Raw genomic sequence first — 18,250 nt, 5'->3', positions numbered from 1 at the left:
GGGGCGTCATACACAAAGGGGACGGCCCTCCGAGGACTGACAAGGGATCTGTTCCCTGGAATTGTAGGCACTATGGCCTCCCAGGGAGGTCTGATTGTAGACTGTAGCTTTCTCTCGGCCGCGTGTCGCCTTTGTGGAGGACCAAGCCCCAATTCTATTGCGGCATTTCTCAGGTTGCTTCCTAACACATCAGCAGCCCCTGGCTCTTCTCTGTTGCTCAAAACTCCATCCCCTTCCCCCACTGAGTTGAGTTTAAAGCCCTCCTTGTCAGTCTGGCCAGCTGCCAGGGCCAAGACCCTCTTGCCCTGCTTGGTCAGGTGAACCCCATCAGCTCCCAACAGACCCAGCTTCTCAAAGGTAGATCCACAATCACAGAAGCCAAAACCTTGAGTATGGCATCAGCTACGCAGCCAGGCATTCACCCGTTCCATTCGTCTCCTCCTCCTCCCTGGACCCCTTCCTCTGACGGGGAGGACAGAGGAGAGCGCCACCCGTGCTCCTGACCCTCTTTTAACATTGCTCTGGTGTTGCCTTTGTTGGCGTGGCGACCTGGTTCAGGAACGGCACGGCGACCACCCCCAGGCCCCTCGGTCCATCAGCTCGCAGACACCAATGTGGTGGACGGCAAATGGCATTTATTGGTAGGTAACACGGCCTTATATAGCTTGGGTTTACAACGTCACTTCCGTCTGCTTACATCATAGACTAAACGCTATTGGCTATCGTAGACTAAACGCTATTGGCTATCCGGAGAGGGGTCCTATCTTCCCGTACAGCGCGATATCTTCCGGCCGCCAGACCCTAGCTGCCTACATTTCCCCCCTCCCTATGCTAATTAAATTGGCTAAAAACATAACAATCTTAAAAAAAATAAATATATCGTAATTGTGGATAAAAAACACACTAAGTGTATAACTAAATTAGCTAAAATATTCTGCTAATTTAGATTTTAGAGTTTGGTTTGCCCGTTCAACTATGGCTTGTCCCGTGCTGTTGTACGGGATACCATGTATTAGAGTAATACCCCATTTCAAAGCAAATGCTTGGACTGGTTTAGAAACGAAATTCGGACCGTTGTCCGTTTTGATCTGATTAGGGACGCCAAGCCACGCCATGGCTGTCAGCCAATGTTGGATGGTCGCTTTGGAGTCAGTCTTAAGGTGTTGTGTGGCTACGATCACTCCGCTATACGTGTCTACAGTTACCGCTAGCCACGCTCGAGGCTTCAGTAGCTGACACAGCGTAAAGTCCGTTTGCCACACCTCAGAGGCTTTAAGACCTCTGGGGTTGACTCCACTGGACCATAGTGGCGCTTTCTGACAGTGGGGACACGTAGCTACTACGTGTTTTGCGTCCGTGACTGAAATCCCACATGTCTTTGCTAGCGCTTTAGCTCCAATATGGAGAGACTCGTGTAGCTGACGGGCATCTCTTAGCGTCCACAGCCCTTTTGCAGTGGCGTCTGCTTTGTCGTTACCAGTTTGGAAGAATCCCTTGATTGGACTGTGACTGTTGACGTGGATGACCGATATGGTGCCCTTTCGGGAAGAAAGTGCTTCTTCTAGCATCAATGCTGTTGTGGATGTTGACACGCCAGGCCCCGACATGGCCAACCAAAGTTTAGCCACGAACATCAAATCGGTCACAATGTTAAGGTGTTCTGTCGGGAACAGTCCGCAGGCTAGTACTACTGCCGTTGCTTCTAGCTGCTGGACTGAAAGCGCATGATCGGTCGCTTTAATGCAGCGCCATTCTCCTTCCGATTGCCATACTGCTGCTGCGGTTGAGGTCGCCGAGGATGCATCTGTGAAGACCGTTGGTCCCTGTTGGGGCCGGTCCATGATTTTTCGTGGAAGGTCGATGTCGACAATTGCCAGCATTTGAGTCCAAGGGGGCTTTACAGCGTACTGGATTTCTCCTCCAAATCCGACGAGGGCTATGGCTAAATGTTCTGACATTGCCACTGACTGCGTTGGAAGCTGTTTGCGGAAGGGTAGGTATATTCTGGCGGGTTCGATGCCTAGATGTCTCAGGGCGAGTTTTCTGCCTTTCATGATGAGGTTGCCAAGACACTTGACTCCTGGAGAGAATGCACACGACGGCTTTCCCAGGACTATCCATTGTATTGGCTGCGCTTTTTCAGGGGGACCCTGGGCTAGTGCCCCTACTCCCCCCTTTTCCGTGAAGTGTACATACAGATCGAGCGGTGCACCTGGCGAGCGTGCCTGACGATACCTGTTGCTCGATGAAGTCGAGGGAGTTCATTGCTTCCGTCGTCAGAGTTTTTTGCTCCCATGGGTTTTTTCCTTTTAGAAGATCGTACAAGGGGGCCATGGTTTCTGGAGGGATCAAGACGATGTTACGAAGCCATTGCAAGGACCCCACTAGCTGTTGCATGTCATGGAGTGTTTTGATACGCCGACGGATCTTTATTTGGGGAGGGGTTATATAAGAACCTGTAATTCCCACTCCCAAAAAACTCACACATGGTCCTCTTTTGATTTTTGCGCTCGCAATTTCGAATCCGTTATTTTTTAAAGTTTCCGAGACCGTTGACACCAGTTGGTCCACTTGACTTCCTGACGGTGCGGCGATCAAGATATTATCCATATATTGAATGATAGTGGCGGTTGGGTCACTGCGCCGAACCGGTGCCAGCGCCCGGTCCACTGTGATCTGGCAGATAGTGGGTGAGTTGATCATTCCTTGAGGCAGCACTTTCCACTGGAAGCGTAGGTTGGGGCGTTGGCTGTTCGGGAACATGACAGAAAAAGAAAACCGCTCTTTGTCCTCTTCATGCAGGGGTATCGAAAAGAAACAGTCCTTAATGTCAAGGACAGCGCAAGGTTGTCCTTCTGGTATCATAGAGTTCATGGGCAACAGCGTTTGGACAGGACCCATTGGTTGAATTCTCTTATTTACTTCACGCAGGTCATGGAGGAGGCGAAACCCCTCGCCAGATCGTTTGGGTATTACGAAAACTGGGGTGTTCCACGGGCTAGTGGAAGGCTCTATGTGACCTCGTTGTAGTTCGCGGTCAAGTAGCTCAAGAAGAGCGTCCATTCGAGGCTTTGATAGGGGCCACTGCTCGACCCACACTGGATCGGACGATTTCCATGTCAGTCTGATTGGTGGGAGTGGGTATGCGGCAGTGGCCCTTATGGTAAATTTGTCACCCTGGCTTTTAGTAGGGCTAGAGCGTCCCTTCCCAACAGGGGTGGGACTCCTGACATGACATATGGGAAGAGGGTAATAGTTTTCTCCGGTCCCTTTTCAGTGCGAAGCGTGATTGCTACCAATTGAGCACTCTTCCGGGCTTGGGTTAATCCCCCGACTCCACCCACCATGGGGGCGCCTTCCAATTTCCAATGCGGGGGCCAATTTGTCTCAGGGATAACTGTAACATCTGCTCCAGTGTCGATCAAAAAGGGGACACTAATAGTGGTGTCATTTAAGGCATTATAGAGGGAACAGATCCCCCACACCACTGGCAGGTTGTCACACTTTACTGTCAGGGCCACCCTGGGGTCCCGCCCCCAAAGGGTGGTCCTTGCTGTTCCTGAGATGGGGGCAGATTCGGCTGGACCGTTGGTTGAGCCATAAAGTTGGTCGCTTCTCGAGGGGGCAGCGGGTTCGGGAGCGTTTCGCCCCATCCGGGGTTGGCACAATTGGGCCGCCTCGTGTCCCAAGTGGGAGAGGGCTGTGTGCAGCCCAGGTGCCCTCTCCCCCTCCCGTTTCCCTGGATTTTAGATCTGCATTCTTTAGCGAAATGCCCTTTCTTTCCACAGGCCCAACACGGTCCTCTGGGTCGATTTTGGCGCGGGGGGGGTGCTGTTGGCAGGTTCCCCAACCGAGGGCAGTTTGCTACAACGTGGCCCACCTGGCTGCATTTAAAACATGCCATCACGTTAGCTATTGCGGTGCGGACAGCCACCTGGATCGGGGCTGAATGCTCTTCGTTCGTGACATACTTAATCATGTCCACGATACTCGACCCCATTGGCAGTGATCGTAGGATTTCTTTGGTTGCTGAATTACACTGCTGACGTAAGCACTCTGCTACAACCGGGCCTTTCGCTTCCGAAGGAAGGGTCGAGGAGTCGATCGCTGTCTGGAGGCGATCCACAAATTGCGTAAAGCTTTCGCTTTCTTTTTGCTTTACTGTGGACCAGGGTGACGGCTTGACAATAGCTCTAGAGGCTGTGTGAATAGCTTCTCTGGCCGCACGCGTAGTTGTCATAACTTCATGGGCCCGCATGCCCTGGGCCTGTGCCTGGACGGTAATCATTGTCGGGTCTGAACCCATCAGCCACTGCAGGCTGGAGCCGTGTAGCGGGTGATCCGCCCCGGTTACTTGGGCTAGTTGCTTCGTACAGTTGTCCTCCCATTCTTGTTTAAAAAAGATCATCCCTGCCCCATCAAAGATCAGTCTACAAGTTTGTTTTATATCAAATGGGAGCATGTCGTCTCCCCCAAAGACACCATCTATGAGGGTGGAGACCAGGGCAGAATTGAGCCCTTTGTCCACAATTGCTTTAACAATCGCTTGTATAACCTTGGGGTTTATTGGCGAGTAGACCCTTTGTCCCCCGTCCGCCACCCGGACCGGGAACGCCAGCGTGGCCGATGAGACCCAATCGGCACAGGCAATATTTATTTTCTTCCAATCCGTGAGAGGAATTTTTTCCCTTCGCGATTCCTTTTTATTTTGGATGTGGGTATTTTTGCTTTTGACTCTATTTACCCTCATGTCCTCCTCCTCTGAGTTTGAATCAGTTGCAAGCCAGTCGTCTGAGCTGCTATCTGATCCGGAGTCGGAACTCGACTGACCGGTTTTTCTCGTTGGGCTCCGGCCCCGCCCACTTCCCTTGCGGGCGGACCGTTCCCTCCCTCTTGGCTCGCCCCTCCTTCTGCTCGGCGGGGTGTTTGCCCTATGAGGGCGTGTTTTCAGATGGGCGCTCTGATTGGCTCTCCGCCCCTCGCTCGCGCTCCTCTCCTCTTTCCGGTCGCCTCCACCACTCTTCTCCTTCTCGTTCTCCTCCCCTTCCGGTTCGTGTGCGCTTGTTAGTTCAAGCGCTTCCTCCGTTTTCCCGCCGGGGACGTCTTTGTCCCGCCCTCCCCCCTGGGGTTCGGCGCCATTTTGGGGCGCATAAGGCGGCGGTCTTTCCCGGGCTTCGGCGCCCCTGGCTTCCTCAGCTAACCCACTCCAGAAGGACAGCGTGCACTTCTGCCCCTCCATAAGCGGGTCAGGGTTCGGGGCTTCAGGGGGCAAAGGGCTCAGGGGTAGAGGGGGTGTATTGCCCTCTCGTAAGTCTTTAGACTCTGCGGAATCATTGCTGTTTGGGGGGTGCGGAGTCTGCGTGGCTGCCCCGACTCCCAATTTCGGGGTGACCAACAAACAGTCCCTTGCTGCCCTCCAGGTTTCCTGCTCTTGTAAAGCCTTTTGCAGGGCCTGTACGACTTTCCCCCACGACTTAAGGTTTTTCCCACTACCCGAGGACATAGTCTCCTCGGCTAATGCTTTAGTGCATTTATCCCACACTTCAGGGTGGAGAATATCCACCGGCTGGTCAATGACCCCAATCTGTAAAAGCCTCGCAACTGTGAGAGTAAAATCTTGGGGCTTACAATCAATACCCCACTGCTTATGTAATTGTGATACGACCTTCACAAGGGCTTCCATGCTCCTTGTTGGTCCGGGAGCGTCCTCCCCGCCGGGCTGCTCCTGCTGCTCCGGCCGCCGTTCACCCGTCCAGGCGATTTTCCTGGGTTTCGGCACCACTTGTTGCCTTTGTTGGCGTGGCGACCTGGTTCAGGAACGGCACGGTGACCACCCCCAGGCCCCTCGGTCCATCAGCTCACAGACACCAATGTGGTGGACGGCAAATGCCATTTATTGGTAGGTAACACGGCCTTATATAGCTTGGGTTTACAATGTCACTTCCGTCTGCTTACATCATAGACTAAACGCTATTGGCTATCCAGAGAGGGGTCCTATCTTCCCGTACAGCGCGATATCTTCCGGCCGCCAGACCCTAGCTGCCTACACTCCGGGGGACACCTAGTCTCTTCGGAGGGTTCCCAGTTGCCTTGTCAGACCCTACATGGAATAGCAGGAGCGGATGATAACCTGTAGGGGTCTCCAGGCTCAGCAGCCTCTCAGTGGTAGGCAACGAAGGATGGCCCTGCCTCCCTCCCGTGCCCATCTCCCTTGTTCAACAGCTGTTAAAGAAAGATGAAGTTGGCCATCTCCCTGTGATGTAAGTTTTCGTTTGGGTCTGGCTGGGATGGAGGTAATTTTCCCCATAGCAGCCCTCACAGTGCTGGGCTTTGTACTTGTAGCTAGAAGGGCGTTGGTAACACACCAGTGTTTTGGCTACTGCTGAGCAGTGCTCCCACAGCATGGAGGCTGTCTCTCCAAGCTCCCCACCCCCTGCAGGCCAGTAAGCTGGGGGCGGGCAAGAGGTTGGGAGGGGACAGAGCCAGGGCAGCTGACCCAAAGGGAGCAAAGAGAGATTCCACTGTGCTATGGAAGCGCCACGGCTGCCATTCAGACCCATCCTTTTCTCTCTCCGACCATATCCCTCCTCACCAGAAAAGGGATATCAACGGGGCCTTACCACGCAGCCATTGATAAAGTGCTCCAACCGGAGTTGGATGCTTCCAACGCAGCGCGCTGTGCCGAAACCACCCTTGTATGGCGTGCCCGTAGCCTCACATACCGTATTTTTCTAAAGCTTTAGCAGCAGCCTACTCTGCCTCTATGTCCGTTTGCGTACCACTTCCAAAAAGCTAAGAGTTTGCTTCCTACAAGACGCAGGAGGCTGCCAAGTGGTTCCAGCGTCGCGCTTCAAACGACTGGGCAAATCACCATCTATCAATCAGACTGTTAACAGCGTTCCAAACGTTCCACATGCTCGCGCGCCGGGGAGACACCATTTTAACCCGCAGAACCACTGCCCCCAGCAAGACGCACAAGACAGAGATGATATCCCCACGGTAAATCTTTATTGTGCAAGTGCTGCTCCAAGCTTTCGTTACCTTCCACGGACACACGTCACAAAAAACTAGACATCAACAGCGGCTAGACTGACGGGCAACAGGCGAAATCCATTCAGCGGCAATCTGTACGCAGGCAGCAACTCTTGCGGTGCAGAAGCCTTAGCCGGGCGGCCAGCCCGACTGACGGCCACCCAGAATACGTAGACGTTCATGACCGACCGACCGCCCGCCCTCGGGCCCTTCATCCGCAACCGCCCGGAATCCATTGGTCAGGCCCAGGCGAGCGGCACGCTTCTTGCCAACAATCATTAAACGCCCAAGAAGCTGGAGAAGGAAGTACAAAACCAGAAATAAAATAAAATACAATTAAAAGCCACGCACAAAGAGGGGAGGGGGCGGGAAGGGAAGGAATGAGAGCAGAGAACCACCCAGAGAAACCAGCTGGCCAGTTCCGAGCAATTCAACCACTGCGCTTCAAGTTGCTCTCTGTCCGCATGCAGCTGACGTTTCCCAGAGCAAAGCTGCAGGCTTTTTTCAAGCTAGACAGTAACGGACAACAGAAGAACCCCCATCATACCTTCAGGCAACATAAGCCATTCTAGTGCAAAACAAGCTTTAGGCTGCCTTTTGCGTGGGTTTACCAAGTCTTTGAACTTGACTTTTACAGCTAAGGGGGAAGCACCCGGCACCTCTCAACCAGCTTTGCCCTTCCTCACCCTGCCCTGCCAAAAACCCCGAGCCCTCTTCTCCATATTAGGAGAAGTACTACTACTCTTACCCTAAACCACGACAACAGGCATCAGACCGCGCTCCAAAACAACACTGCATTTTGCACCGGAAGTACGTACCCAGGGACGAGCGTTGCTTTATAGCACTGCTTTTAGTCAAAAAAAAAAGCTCAATTCCGCTACAAGCTAGAGCACAGGCAAAAGATCACAGCGCCAGAAAACCCCAAACAGCCTGCTGTGCCCTATCCAGGGGAAAAGAGGGGAGGGGAAAGAGTCCAGGAAATTAGGAACTCATTACAGGTACAGTTGAGCGTACAGAAAGCTTCCACAGTACTTACAGAGCCGCCAGAATCTTCTGCTTCAGATAACCCGATAACAACTGGCTCCTCAGGCACGACTAGGAAAAGCGGCGGAGCTTGGGGTGAAAGATCATGGAACGCAAGGCACTGGAGGAAGAGCGAACAGTTCAAATGTAACCGCCTTCAGAGAAAGGTAACAGCTTAAGCAAATCCATTTGCCCCACTGAACTCGTACAGAAGCAGATTACCAGATACCCCAAACACAAGCCGAAACGTTGACTTTTCTTACGTGATGTTAATACTTTCTATACGCAAGACGCAACGCGTTTACAGAGCCCCCTCCAGAAGTGGCATTCAGCATGCAAGACGATGGGGGCAAGGAGACGGGCCAGTACTTCAGATCAGCGACCTCCAGTAGGTTTTAATTTGGGTTGATCGTTTCCCCAAGCAGTTTTTCCGTTCGATGCCGTCCACACGGAGGCAGGAGACAAACGGTTTCGCTGAATCAGCAAAGAATTTAGCTAAGTGGAAGACCAGCGGCCATTCATTTTCCACGGCACAGGGAGCTCGAGCATTGAACAAAAGCAGAATCACAGGAAGCCCGCAAGCGCAATAGCACGAGTCTGCCTTCTATACTGCACATAACCCCCACCTTCAGAAGCAGAAGACAGCCCTAACTGTTCGTCTGCAGCATTTGAATACAAAAGCTACACGGGATACCAACTTCAAGTTAACATCATCGTGTAGGTCACGGCTGCGTTCTTCCCCCACGGTCTAAGCAGCTCACTCTAGTTCCTAGCGCCTTGTGGCGCACCAGCATCCGTGGACCTTGCAAGCATGCCGTTATCACGGTCCCGCTTCACCACAGAAACAAGGGCTGTCTGGGAAGCTTTTGCAGCCTGCGGGATGACCGCTTTCTAGATTTTCTTTAAGAAAAATAAGAAAAGCTGGAACTCTTTGCTTTAATAATCCAGTTTGGGGGCTCAGAACCAAAGCCTAGCACAGCGGAGCTGCGACATCTCTATAATGCTATTACGAGGCACAGCAAGACCTGCATTTCTCCTATGCAGAACTAACTCACTACGGCCACTACTCAGACGTTCGCTGCTTACATACACACACCTGGAATCCCCGAGGAGGTTGACTGCGTGTGCTTGACCTAAGGTTTCAAGACTATCATCCGACACGAGGTAGGACCACTCCCATCCCTCGGCAGCAAACTTTGCACGACTTGCAGTGCCAAAGGGATGTCACGCGGCAGACGCCTGCGGCTGCCACCAAGCGCGTTACCGCCAGAGGCCCTCCTCTACGCACGCGCGCACGACACGGCGGGGCTGGGAACCGAGGCGAGCCGGACAGCACCGGCAACCCAGTACGCGCCGCGGCAGCCGGGGAGGGGGGCACCGAAGAAGCGCGATGTTTTAGGGACGGGGCAGCAGAGAGCGCCACAACGCAGAGAGGCCCCGTCCCCCGCCCCCTCCCCCGCAGCAACGCCGCCACCCGCCCTGCCGCGCTCCCGGGCACCGCGCAACGGGGGGGGGGGGGGGGGGGGGGGGTGTCCTCGGCTCAGGGTGTCTGCGAGCGCGGGGGGAAGGGGAACCGCGCACAGAGCAAAGCCGCGGCTACCTCCTCGTCCTCGTAGATGACGCTGGCGGGGAAGCGCCTTGCCGACGATCTTTCCGAAGACAGCAGCGGCGCCCCAATATTCTCGTCAGCCACGACAACGCCCCTCGTCGCCCCCGCGCTTCCTCCACTCGGCCAGGCCCTCCGCGGCGCCCATTGGGCCGCCAGATCGCCGCCGGCCCAGCCCGCGTCTCGATTGGCTGTCTCGTCTGTCGCTTTCGCTTGTCCCCGCCCCCTTGGCGGGTCCGCCCTCGTCGACCTGGTGCTTACCGGGGCTCGCGGAGTTTGCGTGCCCCCGCGGCGCGGAGGGATCCGACCTGGGCGGGGGCGGAGGCGGAGAGAAGGGAGGAGACGTTGGGCGAGTCTGCGGAGGGATCTGTGCCGTGTAGTGCTGCGACCCTGTGGGCGGGCAACGAGGCCTCAGAAGAGGCTGTTGTAGCTAGAAGTACTGGTTGTTGTTATTTATTACCGCATCGAGTCCCCCCCCAAGCGTGCTTGTGGCTTTTTGGGGCTGCTCCCTCCGGTCAAATGACCGCTTTGGCCGGGGCAGGGCAGGCCTTCACTTCTCAGAACATTTCGCAGAACCAACACAAGTTGCTCTAAATTGTTCCCCGAAAGCCCCGCTTCCATTGCAGACGTTTCTAAGCTGCACACTGTTAGGGCCTGAAAGAGTTCATGCGTGTTGATGTCTCCAAAATTGTTGTGGCTGTGGCGCACAGGGTGCTGTGCGGTAGGAGTCCGGTAACGCAGGAGCTGGAGGCCGCATGGGGGATGTGCAGCTCCACAGGTCCCTGTTAACGACTTGCCCACTATGGCAAGGGGTCACACAGCAGTCATCTGAGGAAGGGGCTTCCGACCACCCCTCACGTTCAGCGCCTGCTTCGCGCCTGCGCAGAGGACTCAGAACTCTCTGGACCCAGACCATACAAGTCTTCCAGGGGCATAACTGGAGGCGGGGATCAGACTAGAGAAGACACTGCCTCAGGGAGCCGCGTGCGAGCCCCCCACCGGAAGATCATCACGGCCGCCCGTCACCGTCGGCGCTGGATCCAAGGGCGGCGCTATCCCTTTCCCTCTTTTTCTCTTTTCCTTCTTAGAAATGTTCTGGTAAGAGCCCCGGCTACCAACCCCTTTATGCTTTCCAAGTTTTCAAAGTTAACTCGTTGCGCTGAGTGTTAAATCGATCCTTTGGTGGTGTTTCACCTTAATTTAGTCCGAGGGAATCACAAACCTGCTACGGCCCTGGCTCGTAACAGAATTGGCGTCGCGGACAGCAGTCCCGCGGTGGTACTAAAGCGCTCCTTAGGCCCGGGCCTTTACCGCGGCCCCCCTCTGAGGGGCGTCATACACAAAGGGGACGGCCCTCCGAGGACTGACAAGGGATCTGTTCCCTGGAATTGTAGGCACTATGGCCTCCCAGGGAGGTCTGATTGTAGACTGTAGCTTTCTCTCGGCCGCGTGTCGCCTTTGTGGAGGACCAAGCCCCAATTCTATTGCGGCATTTCTCAGGTTGCTTCCTAACACATCAGCAGCCCCTGGCTCTTCTCTGTTGCTCAAAACTCCATCCCCTTCCCCCACTGAGTTGAGTTTAAAGCCCTCCTTGTCAGTCTGGCCAGCTGCCAGGGCCAAGACCCTCTTGCCCTGCTTGGTCAGGTGAACCCCATCAGCTCCCAACAGACCCAGCTTCTCAAAGGTAGATCCACAATCACAGAAGCCAAAACCTTGAGTATGGCATCAGCTACGCAGCCAGGCATTCACCCGTTCCATTCGTCTCCTCCTCCTCCCTGGACCCCTTCCTCTGACGGGGAGGACAGAGGAGAGCGCCACCCGTGCTCCTGACCCTCTTTTAACATTGCTCCAGGGGACACCTAGTCTCTTCGGAGGGTTCCCAGTTGCCTTGTCAGACCCTACACGGAATAGCGGGAGCGGATGATAACCTGTAGGGGTCTCCAGGCTCAGCAGCCTCTCAGTGGTAGGCAACGAAGGATGGCCCTGCCTCCCTCCCGTGCCCATCTCCCTTGTTCAACAGCTGTTAAAGAAAGATGAAGTTGGCCATCTCCCTGTGATGTAAGTTTTCGTTTGGGTCTGGCTGGGATGGAGGTAACTTTCCCCATAGCAGCCCTCACAGTGCTGGGCTTTGTACTTGTAGCTAGAAGGGCGTTGGTAACACACCAGTGTTTTGGCTACTGCTGAGCAGTGCTCCCACAGCATGGAGGCTGTCTCTCCAAGCTCCCCACCCCCTGCAGGCCAGTAAGCTGGGGGCGGGCAAGAGGTTGGGAGGGGACAGAGCCAGGGCAGCTGACCCAAAGGGAGCAAAGAGAGATTCCACTGTGCTATGGAAGCGCCACGGCTGCCATTCAGACCCATCCTTTTCTCTCTCCGACCATATCCCTCCTCACCAGAAAAGGGATATCAACGGGGCCTTACCACGCAGCCATTGATAAAGTGCTCCAACCGGAGTTGGATGCTTCCAACGCAGCGCGCTGTGCCAAAACCACCCTTGTATGGCGTGCCCGTAGCCTCACATACCGTATTTTTCTAAAGCTTTAGCAGCAGCCTACTCTGCCTCTATGTCCGTTTGCGTACCACTTCCAAAAAGCTAAGAGTTTGCTTCCTACAAGACGCAGGAGGCTGCCAAGTGGTTCCAGCGTCACGCTTCAAACGACTGGGCAAATCACCATCTATCAATCAGACTGTTAACAGCGTTCCAAACGTTCCACATGCTCGCGCGCCGGGGAGACACCATTTTAACCCGCAGAACCACTGCCCCCAGCAAGACGCACAAGACAGAGATGATATCCCCACGGTAAATCTTTATTGTGCAAGTGCTGCTCCAAGCTTTCGTTACCTTCCACGGACACACGTCACAAAAAACTAGACATCAACAGCAGCTAGACTGACGGGCAACAGGCGAAATCCATTCAGCGGCAATCTGTACGCAGGCAGCCACTCTTGCGGTGCAGAAGCCTTAGCCGGGCGGCCAGCCCGACTGACGGCCACCCAGAATACGTAGACGTTCGTGACCGACCGACCGCCCACCCTCGGGCCCTTCATCCGCAACCGCCCGGAATCCATTGGTCAGGCCCAGGCGAGCGGCACGCTTCTTGCCAACAATCATTAAACGCCCAAGAAGCTGGAGAAGGAAGTACAAAACCAGAAATAAAATAAAATACAATTAAAAGCCACGCACAAAGAGGGGAGGGGGCGGGAAGGGAAGGAATGAGAGCAGAGAACCACCCAGAGAAACCAGCTGGCCAGTTCCGAGCAATTCAACCACTGCGCTTCAAGTTGCTCTCTGTCCGCATGCAGCTGACGTTCCCCAGAGCAAAGCTGCAGGCTTTCTTCAAGCTAGACAGTAACGGACAACAGAAGAGCCACAGAAGCTAAGCTCCTCTCCGCGTGAGAGCCCCCATCATACCTTCAGGCAACATAAGCAATTCTGGGGGAAAACAAGCTTTAGGCTGCCTTTTGCGTGGGTTTACAAAGTCTTTGATCTTGACTTTTACAGCTAAGGGGGAAGCACCCGGCACCTCTCAACCAGCTTTGCCCTTCCTCACCCTGCCCTGCCAAAAACCCCGAGCCCTCTTCTCCATATTAGGAGAAGTACTACTACTCTTACCCTAAACCACGACAACAGGCATCAGACCGCGCTCCAAAACAACACTGCATTTTGCACCGGAAGTACGTACCCAGGGACGAGCGTTGCTTTATAGCACTGCTTTTAGTCAAAAAAAGCTCAATTCCACTACAAGCTAGAGCACAGGCAAAAGATCACAGCGCCAGAAAACCCCAAACAGCCTGCTGTGCCCTATCCAGGGGAAAAGAGGGGAGGGGAAAGAGTCCAGGAAATTAGGAACTCATTACAGGTACAGTTGAGCGTACAGAAAGTTTCCACAGTACTTACAGAGCCGCCGGAATCTTCTGCTTCAGATAACCCGATAACAACTGGCTCCTCGGGCACGACTAGGAAAAGCGGCGGAGCTTGGGGTGAAAGATCTTGCAGTGTGCAAGAGGTTGGGAGGGGACAGAGCCAGGATAGCTGACCCATACTGACCCAAGAGATATTCCATACCCTATGACTTGGTGCCTCCTTCTTTCCTATTAAGTGGTATAACATCACCTGCTGATGGTAAGTAAAGAATATTTTTTCTTTCCTTTGCTTCCACATGCAACCTTTTCTTTATTAAACTGCTTTTATCTCAACTCACGCTTTTTTAATAGTTTCTCCCCCCCAGTCCTGCTGGAGAGGGGAGTGACTAATTGTCTTCATGGGCACTGTTGTAGTTCAGCTCCGATCAGGACCAGACTATGCAGTCTCTCTCTCACTCCCCCCATCCTCCAAGAGAATAGAGGGAGATGATATAAGAAAAACGGCTCGAGGTTTGAGATAAGGACGGGGAGAAATCCTTAAAGTTACCATCACGGGCAAAACAGACTCGACTTGGGGAAAACTATTCATTTATTACTAAAACTAGCAGGAGAATGAGACAGAGAACAAGATAACCTCCCCCCACCCCTCCCTCTTCCCGGGCTTAACATTATCACTACCACCTTCCCCTCCCCCAAGCGGCACAGGGGAGAAGAGGGATTGGGGGTAGCGGTCAGTTCATCACGCGTTGTTTTACGCTGGTACTTCGTCGTTGGGGAAAGAACTCCTCACATTCCTCCCCTGCTTCTTCGTGGGGTCTCTCCCATGGGCCACAGCCCTTTGTGAAACTGCTCTGGCGTGGGTCATCCCTTCCACGGAGTGCAGTCCCTCCAGAACAGCTGCCCCAGCAGGCCCTCCACAGGCCACAGCTGTCCTCTTCTTTCCTCTCCCTTTCCTCTCCCTCTCCTCTCTTCTCTCCTGTCTGTTATTACAGAGGTGTTATCAGGGAACATTCTGCTACTAATTGGCTTGACCTTGGCCAACAGTGGGTCCGCCCTAGGCCCAGCCGAGTCCACTGAACAAAGGGGAGCGACTTCTAGCAGTTTCCTACAGAAGCTACCACCTTAGGCCCCCCCTCACTAAACAAAACGAGAACAGGCACCTGGTAGCCAGCAAAGGATAACCCACCACAGTCCTTTGTGGTGCACAATGTGAATCACAAGAGAACTGTAGTATTGAATTGAGCGTGCTGTCATTATAGTAGTTATTAAGTTGCTAGTGTTATAGTTTATCTGTCCTCTTTGTCTAATTAAATGACAGAGATTGGCCAATTAAAATTTTGGTTTATTAAAGCAAGCGACCAGTAAGCAAAACAGCACTGGGCGGCCGGGGAGTCTCCTGCTCTGCCAAAGGCACGCACCGAGGTAGCAAACCGTCCTATTCTTATACAGTAAAACAATGAATATTTCGTTGACGCTTATACATATTCATTACCTAAACCCGCCTACTCTCGCTTTGTATGTTAATTAGCTTATCAGTCCTTCGCGCTTGCGCAAATTCTCCCAGGAATTGTGGGCGAGGGTCTTGGGGGTCTTTTGGGAGGAAGGCCGTAGGTCTTCTTCATGGTGTACTTTTCACCTTTGCCTGGAATGTGCTGATCCTACAAGTTGGCAGTGTCCTGCTGACGCGGAAGTAACGGACACTGCTGACGACCAATATGATCAAGCAAATGCCAATTTATTGTTGATACATCCCGGTTAACATAGCCCTTCTAATTCCGTATCATGCGCAAGCTCTCTACTAATTGGTTAACTATATCATGCACGCGCTCCTAGCTAAAATATGATTCGTTAAGTCTCTATGTTCACGCGCACGGCTCTCTCCACCTGCACCCTGCTTCGCGTTCAGCCCCCAGTCACGTATGCCAGCTGTTTTCCTTCTTCTCAAGGTTGCTTTGTTTACTTTCTCACAGGAAGCTTCATTACTTTCTCACAGGCGGCCTCATTATTTTCTCACAGGTGGCTTCAGTACTTTCTTACAGGCAGCTTCAGTACTTTCTCACAAGCGGCTTCAGTGATGTCCTTGAGGCCTGCTGCTCACAAACATAACAATTCCATTCGGTCTGGATTGTTCACTAAGTGCCCCTGGTACTCCAGGTATCCAACAAATCCCCCTTTTTGTTTTGAACAATCCAGACCCACTTTCATCATACGTTCCATAGCTTTCACAAAGCATTTTAAAATATACCCCAAAATCATCAGTGTCAACAGCAAACCCATCAATAATACCAACCCATAAACTATCAAATCTTTTAGCCAGCCTGTGACCCCCAAGGATTTCAACCAGTCTGTTAACCTGCTTTCCACTTGTATTGCATGCATGTTGAATCATAACTCTGCCAACTGATAGCGTATCGACTTAGAGTGATCAGAAACATTCATGCAGCACATACCTTCAAAATCTTCACATCCATGTCCATGCGCTAATAACAAAAAATCAATGGCTGCTAGATTCTGCAAAAATATCATGACGCATGCTATCCATGTCTTCTAATAATCCTGATAACATGCTAGAGGTTAAATTCATTTGCTTTTGTGCCCAACAAGCTAATTTATTTAAGTTAGCTAAAGTTTTTGCAGTTGCTGCCCAAGGAACAAATAAAGATAATGCTATCCGCTCAGCTGCCCCCAACAGGGTTAAATTGCTGTCACAATGGGGAGTCAATACTTTTAGCGATCTTCTTGCTCGCGTATGATACCATAATGTTCTCATAGGTGGAGCAAACACTATCAATTTTCCAAAATAACATGGTCCTCCTATAGCCCTTTTTGGTACTCCTGACCTTATTTTACTACAATATCAACTAGGTTCATGTAGGCCTCTACTGAATCTCCCCTTTTTTTTTTTTTTTTCTTTTTTTCTTTTTTCTTTTTTTTTTTTCTTTTTTTGATTAGCCAGATTGTCTGTATTGAGTTGTTAATCATTTTTTGCAAGCATGGTATGTTAATGATTATGCCTAGTATGATGCCTAGTATCACAATTCCGATTTTAACCAAGGACAGCAACCACCCAGTTATGCCACACACAAGCTTAGTTAATAAAATTACTGATCACACGTTATACATATTCATGATTACGAAGCAAAGCTAAGTTTCACTACCTTCTAGTAATTTTCTACTATAACATTCTTCTACTATTATAGATATAACAACTCCAGTAACTTTCTTATCTATAAGAGCAATTACTAGTTTTCTGCAGGCCTCTGTTGAAACAAGCCATACATTCTGCTAACAATGTTTTGGATCTTAAAGCTTCCCTTCTCATTCCATGGCTTTCTTCCTGAGAGCATGATTGCATTCCTCCCCCAAGGTCGGTGTGCTTTCACTGATACCGTACTGGCTCAGTGAAATACCACATCTCCCCCTTCTTTGTTTATGAGAAGAGGCTTGTTCCAACGCTTTATCTATTAAAGTCTGCACACATTTTAAGACACAGAATATAGATCAAAATACATATATAAAAGGAATGAATAAGCATCCTACAGCTATTAGTAACAAGCTTATATCAAGTCACCAAAAGATTTCTGAATATATCAAAACCATCACTTTGTTGCTGGTTTTGTACTCCTTTTTGCAAGTTTTGAATACTTTTGTGAATGGATTCCGAATGATCAGACAGATTCATGCAGCAAAGCCCATCAAAATCCTGACAATCATGATTTTGTGCTAATAATAAAAAAAAAATCTATTGCTGATCTATTCTGTTACTAACCCAACTATGCGAAAGACACCGCTGAGCAAGAGGATGTTTATCAGCCGGGTCAGAGCAGAGAAGGGAGACAGGCGCAGCACCTTCAGGGCGTCCCCTGTTGTAAATAAAGTGTGCTCTGGGTCCTCTCCCCTTCCCCGCCCCGACTCACCCCCGTTTTATCCTCAGCAGATTCAGTGAAAGAGTAGCCACTAGACGTTGCTGCACGCGTGGCCAACGCATACAACGAGGCCTGACCAGACGTTGCTGCATGTGTGGCCAGCACATGCAACAAAGCCTGTCAAAATATGTGCTCTGCAGGCTAACAGCAGTTCTGTTTTGTAAAGTAGCATAGTATATAGAATCTACATCAGTTAACAGCGTTGATAGTGCTGATGCAGTTGTATTTATTTGCTTAGCAAGCCAACAGTCCGATTTATTTAGCGTAGTTAACACCTAGGCACTTGCCACACCAGGTGTAAAGACTGAAGCAGCAGTAATTTTACTTAGTTTCCAAAACTCTGTATTGTCTTGGCAATCAGATTCAATGCTATGTATGCTTCGTTTAGGTCTTTTATGCTGTCTGGATTTTGATATGTGCTCGCATGATTACGTCAAGCTGTGTCGTTGCAATGTATAGATCTTAAAGCATTTACAATCATTACCCCTCTAGAAACATTAGCCCTTGAATAGTTAAAAAAAAATAGACAGATGGACTTTACTGATCTCAAAAAGTTCCATCTTTTGTAGTTTTAGCACTCAGCACTCGTGGTTGCTGCTGTTTTACACAGAGTTGCCGTCCTACCGGTATCTGGCAGGTCAACCAAACATGTTCTGAAATACCCGCAGACGATACAGACAGGGATCCACTTGTTTACTGCTCCTGTAAAGACATGAGCATATCCCTTCCCCCATGTTATAAGAGGGAACGGTCCTTCCACTTATACAAAGCTCGACTCAGACAGGAGTATCTGTTAACCATG

The 18,250-nt window shown here is 51.6% G+C and overlaps 2 protein-coding genes across 2 annotated transcripts; both read right to left on the bottom strand.

Annotated features, from left to right (window-relative positions):
* Positions 1-3,493: 3,493 nt before the first annotated feature.
* LOC147596661 (endogenous retrovirus group K member 10 Gag polyprotein-like) lies at positions 3,494-5,698 on the bottom strand. The gene is made up of 2 exons (XM_086769771.1): positions 5,666-5,698; positions 3,494-4,273 (listed from the first exon to the last, which is right to left on the bottom strand). Exons 1-2 carry the CDS (start codon positions 5,681-5,683, stop codon positions 3,512-3,514), a joined length of 780 nt encoding a protein of 259 aa, XP_086625897.1. The 5' UTR covers positions 5,684-5,698; the 3' UTR covers positions 3,494-3,511.
* Positions 5,699-7,161: 1,463 nt separating this feature from the next.
* LOC147596660 (uncharacterized) lies at positions 7,162-13,700 on the bottom strand. The gene is made up of 7 exons (XM_086769420.1): positions 13,697-13,700; positions 13,517-13,615; positions 13,342-13,404; positions 11,411-11,559; positions 9,656-10,051; positions 8,069-8,176; positions 7,162-7,326 (listed from the first exon to the last, which is right to left on the bottom strand). Exons 1-7 carry the CDS (start codon positions 13,698-13,700, stop codon positions 7,162-7,164), a joined length of 984 nt encoding a protein of 327 aa, XP_086625546.1.
* Between the last annotated feature and the right edge of the window lie 4,550 nt (positions 13,701-18,250).

This window comes from Chlamydotis macqueenii, chromosome W (genome assembly GCF_036417535.1).
Source record: "Chlamydotis macqueenii isolate bChlMac1 chromosome W, bChlMac1.mat, whole genome shotgun sequence".
NCBI lineage: Eukaryota > Metazoa > Chordata > Aves > Otidiformes > Otididae > Chlamydotis > Chlamydotis macqueenii.
Note: the sequence above shows the minus strand (reverse complement) of the source record. Positions and strands in the feature narration are given on the sequence as shown.

What these genes read in the sequence shown, in the direction of transcription:
- LOC147596660 (XM_086769420.1), bottom strand. An exon ending in CTGTACGCTCAACTGTACCT is followed by an intron (nt 13,405 to 13,516) that starts GTAATGAGTTCC and finishes CCTGTGCTCTAG; the next exon opens with CTTGTAGTGGAATTGAGCTT. An exon ending in TCATCTACGAGGACGAGGAG is followed by an intron (nt 8,177 to 9,655) that starts GTAGCCGCGGCT and finishes CTCTTCCTCCAG; the next exon opens with TGCCTTGCGTTCCATGATCT.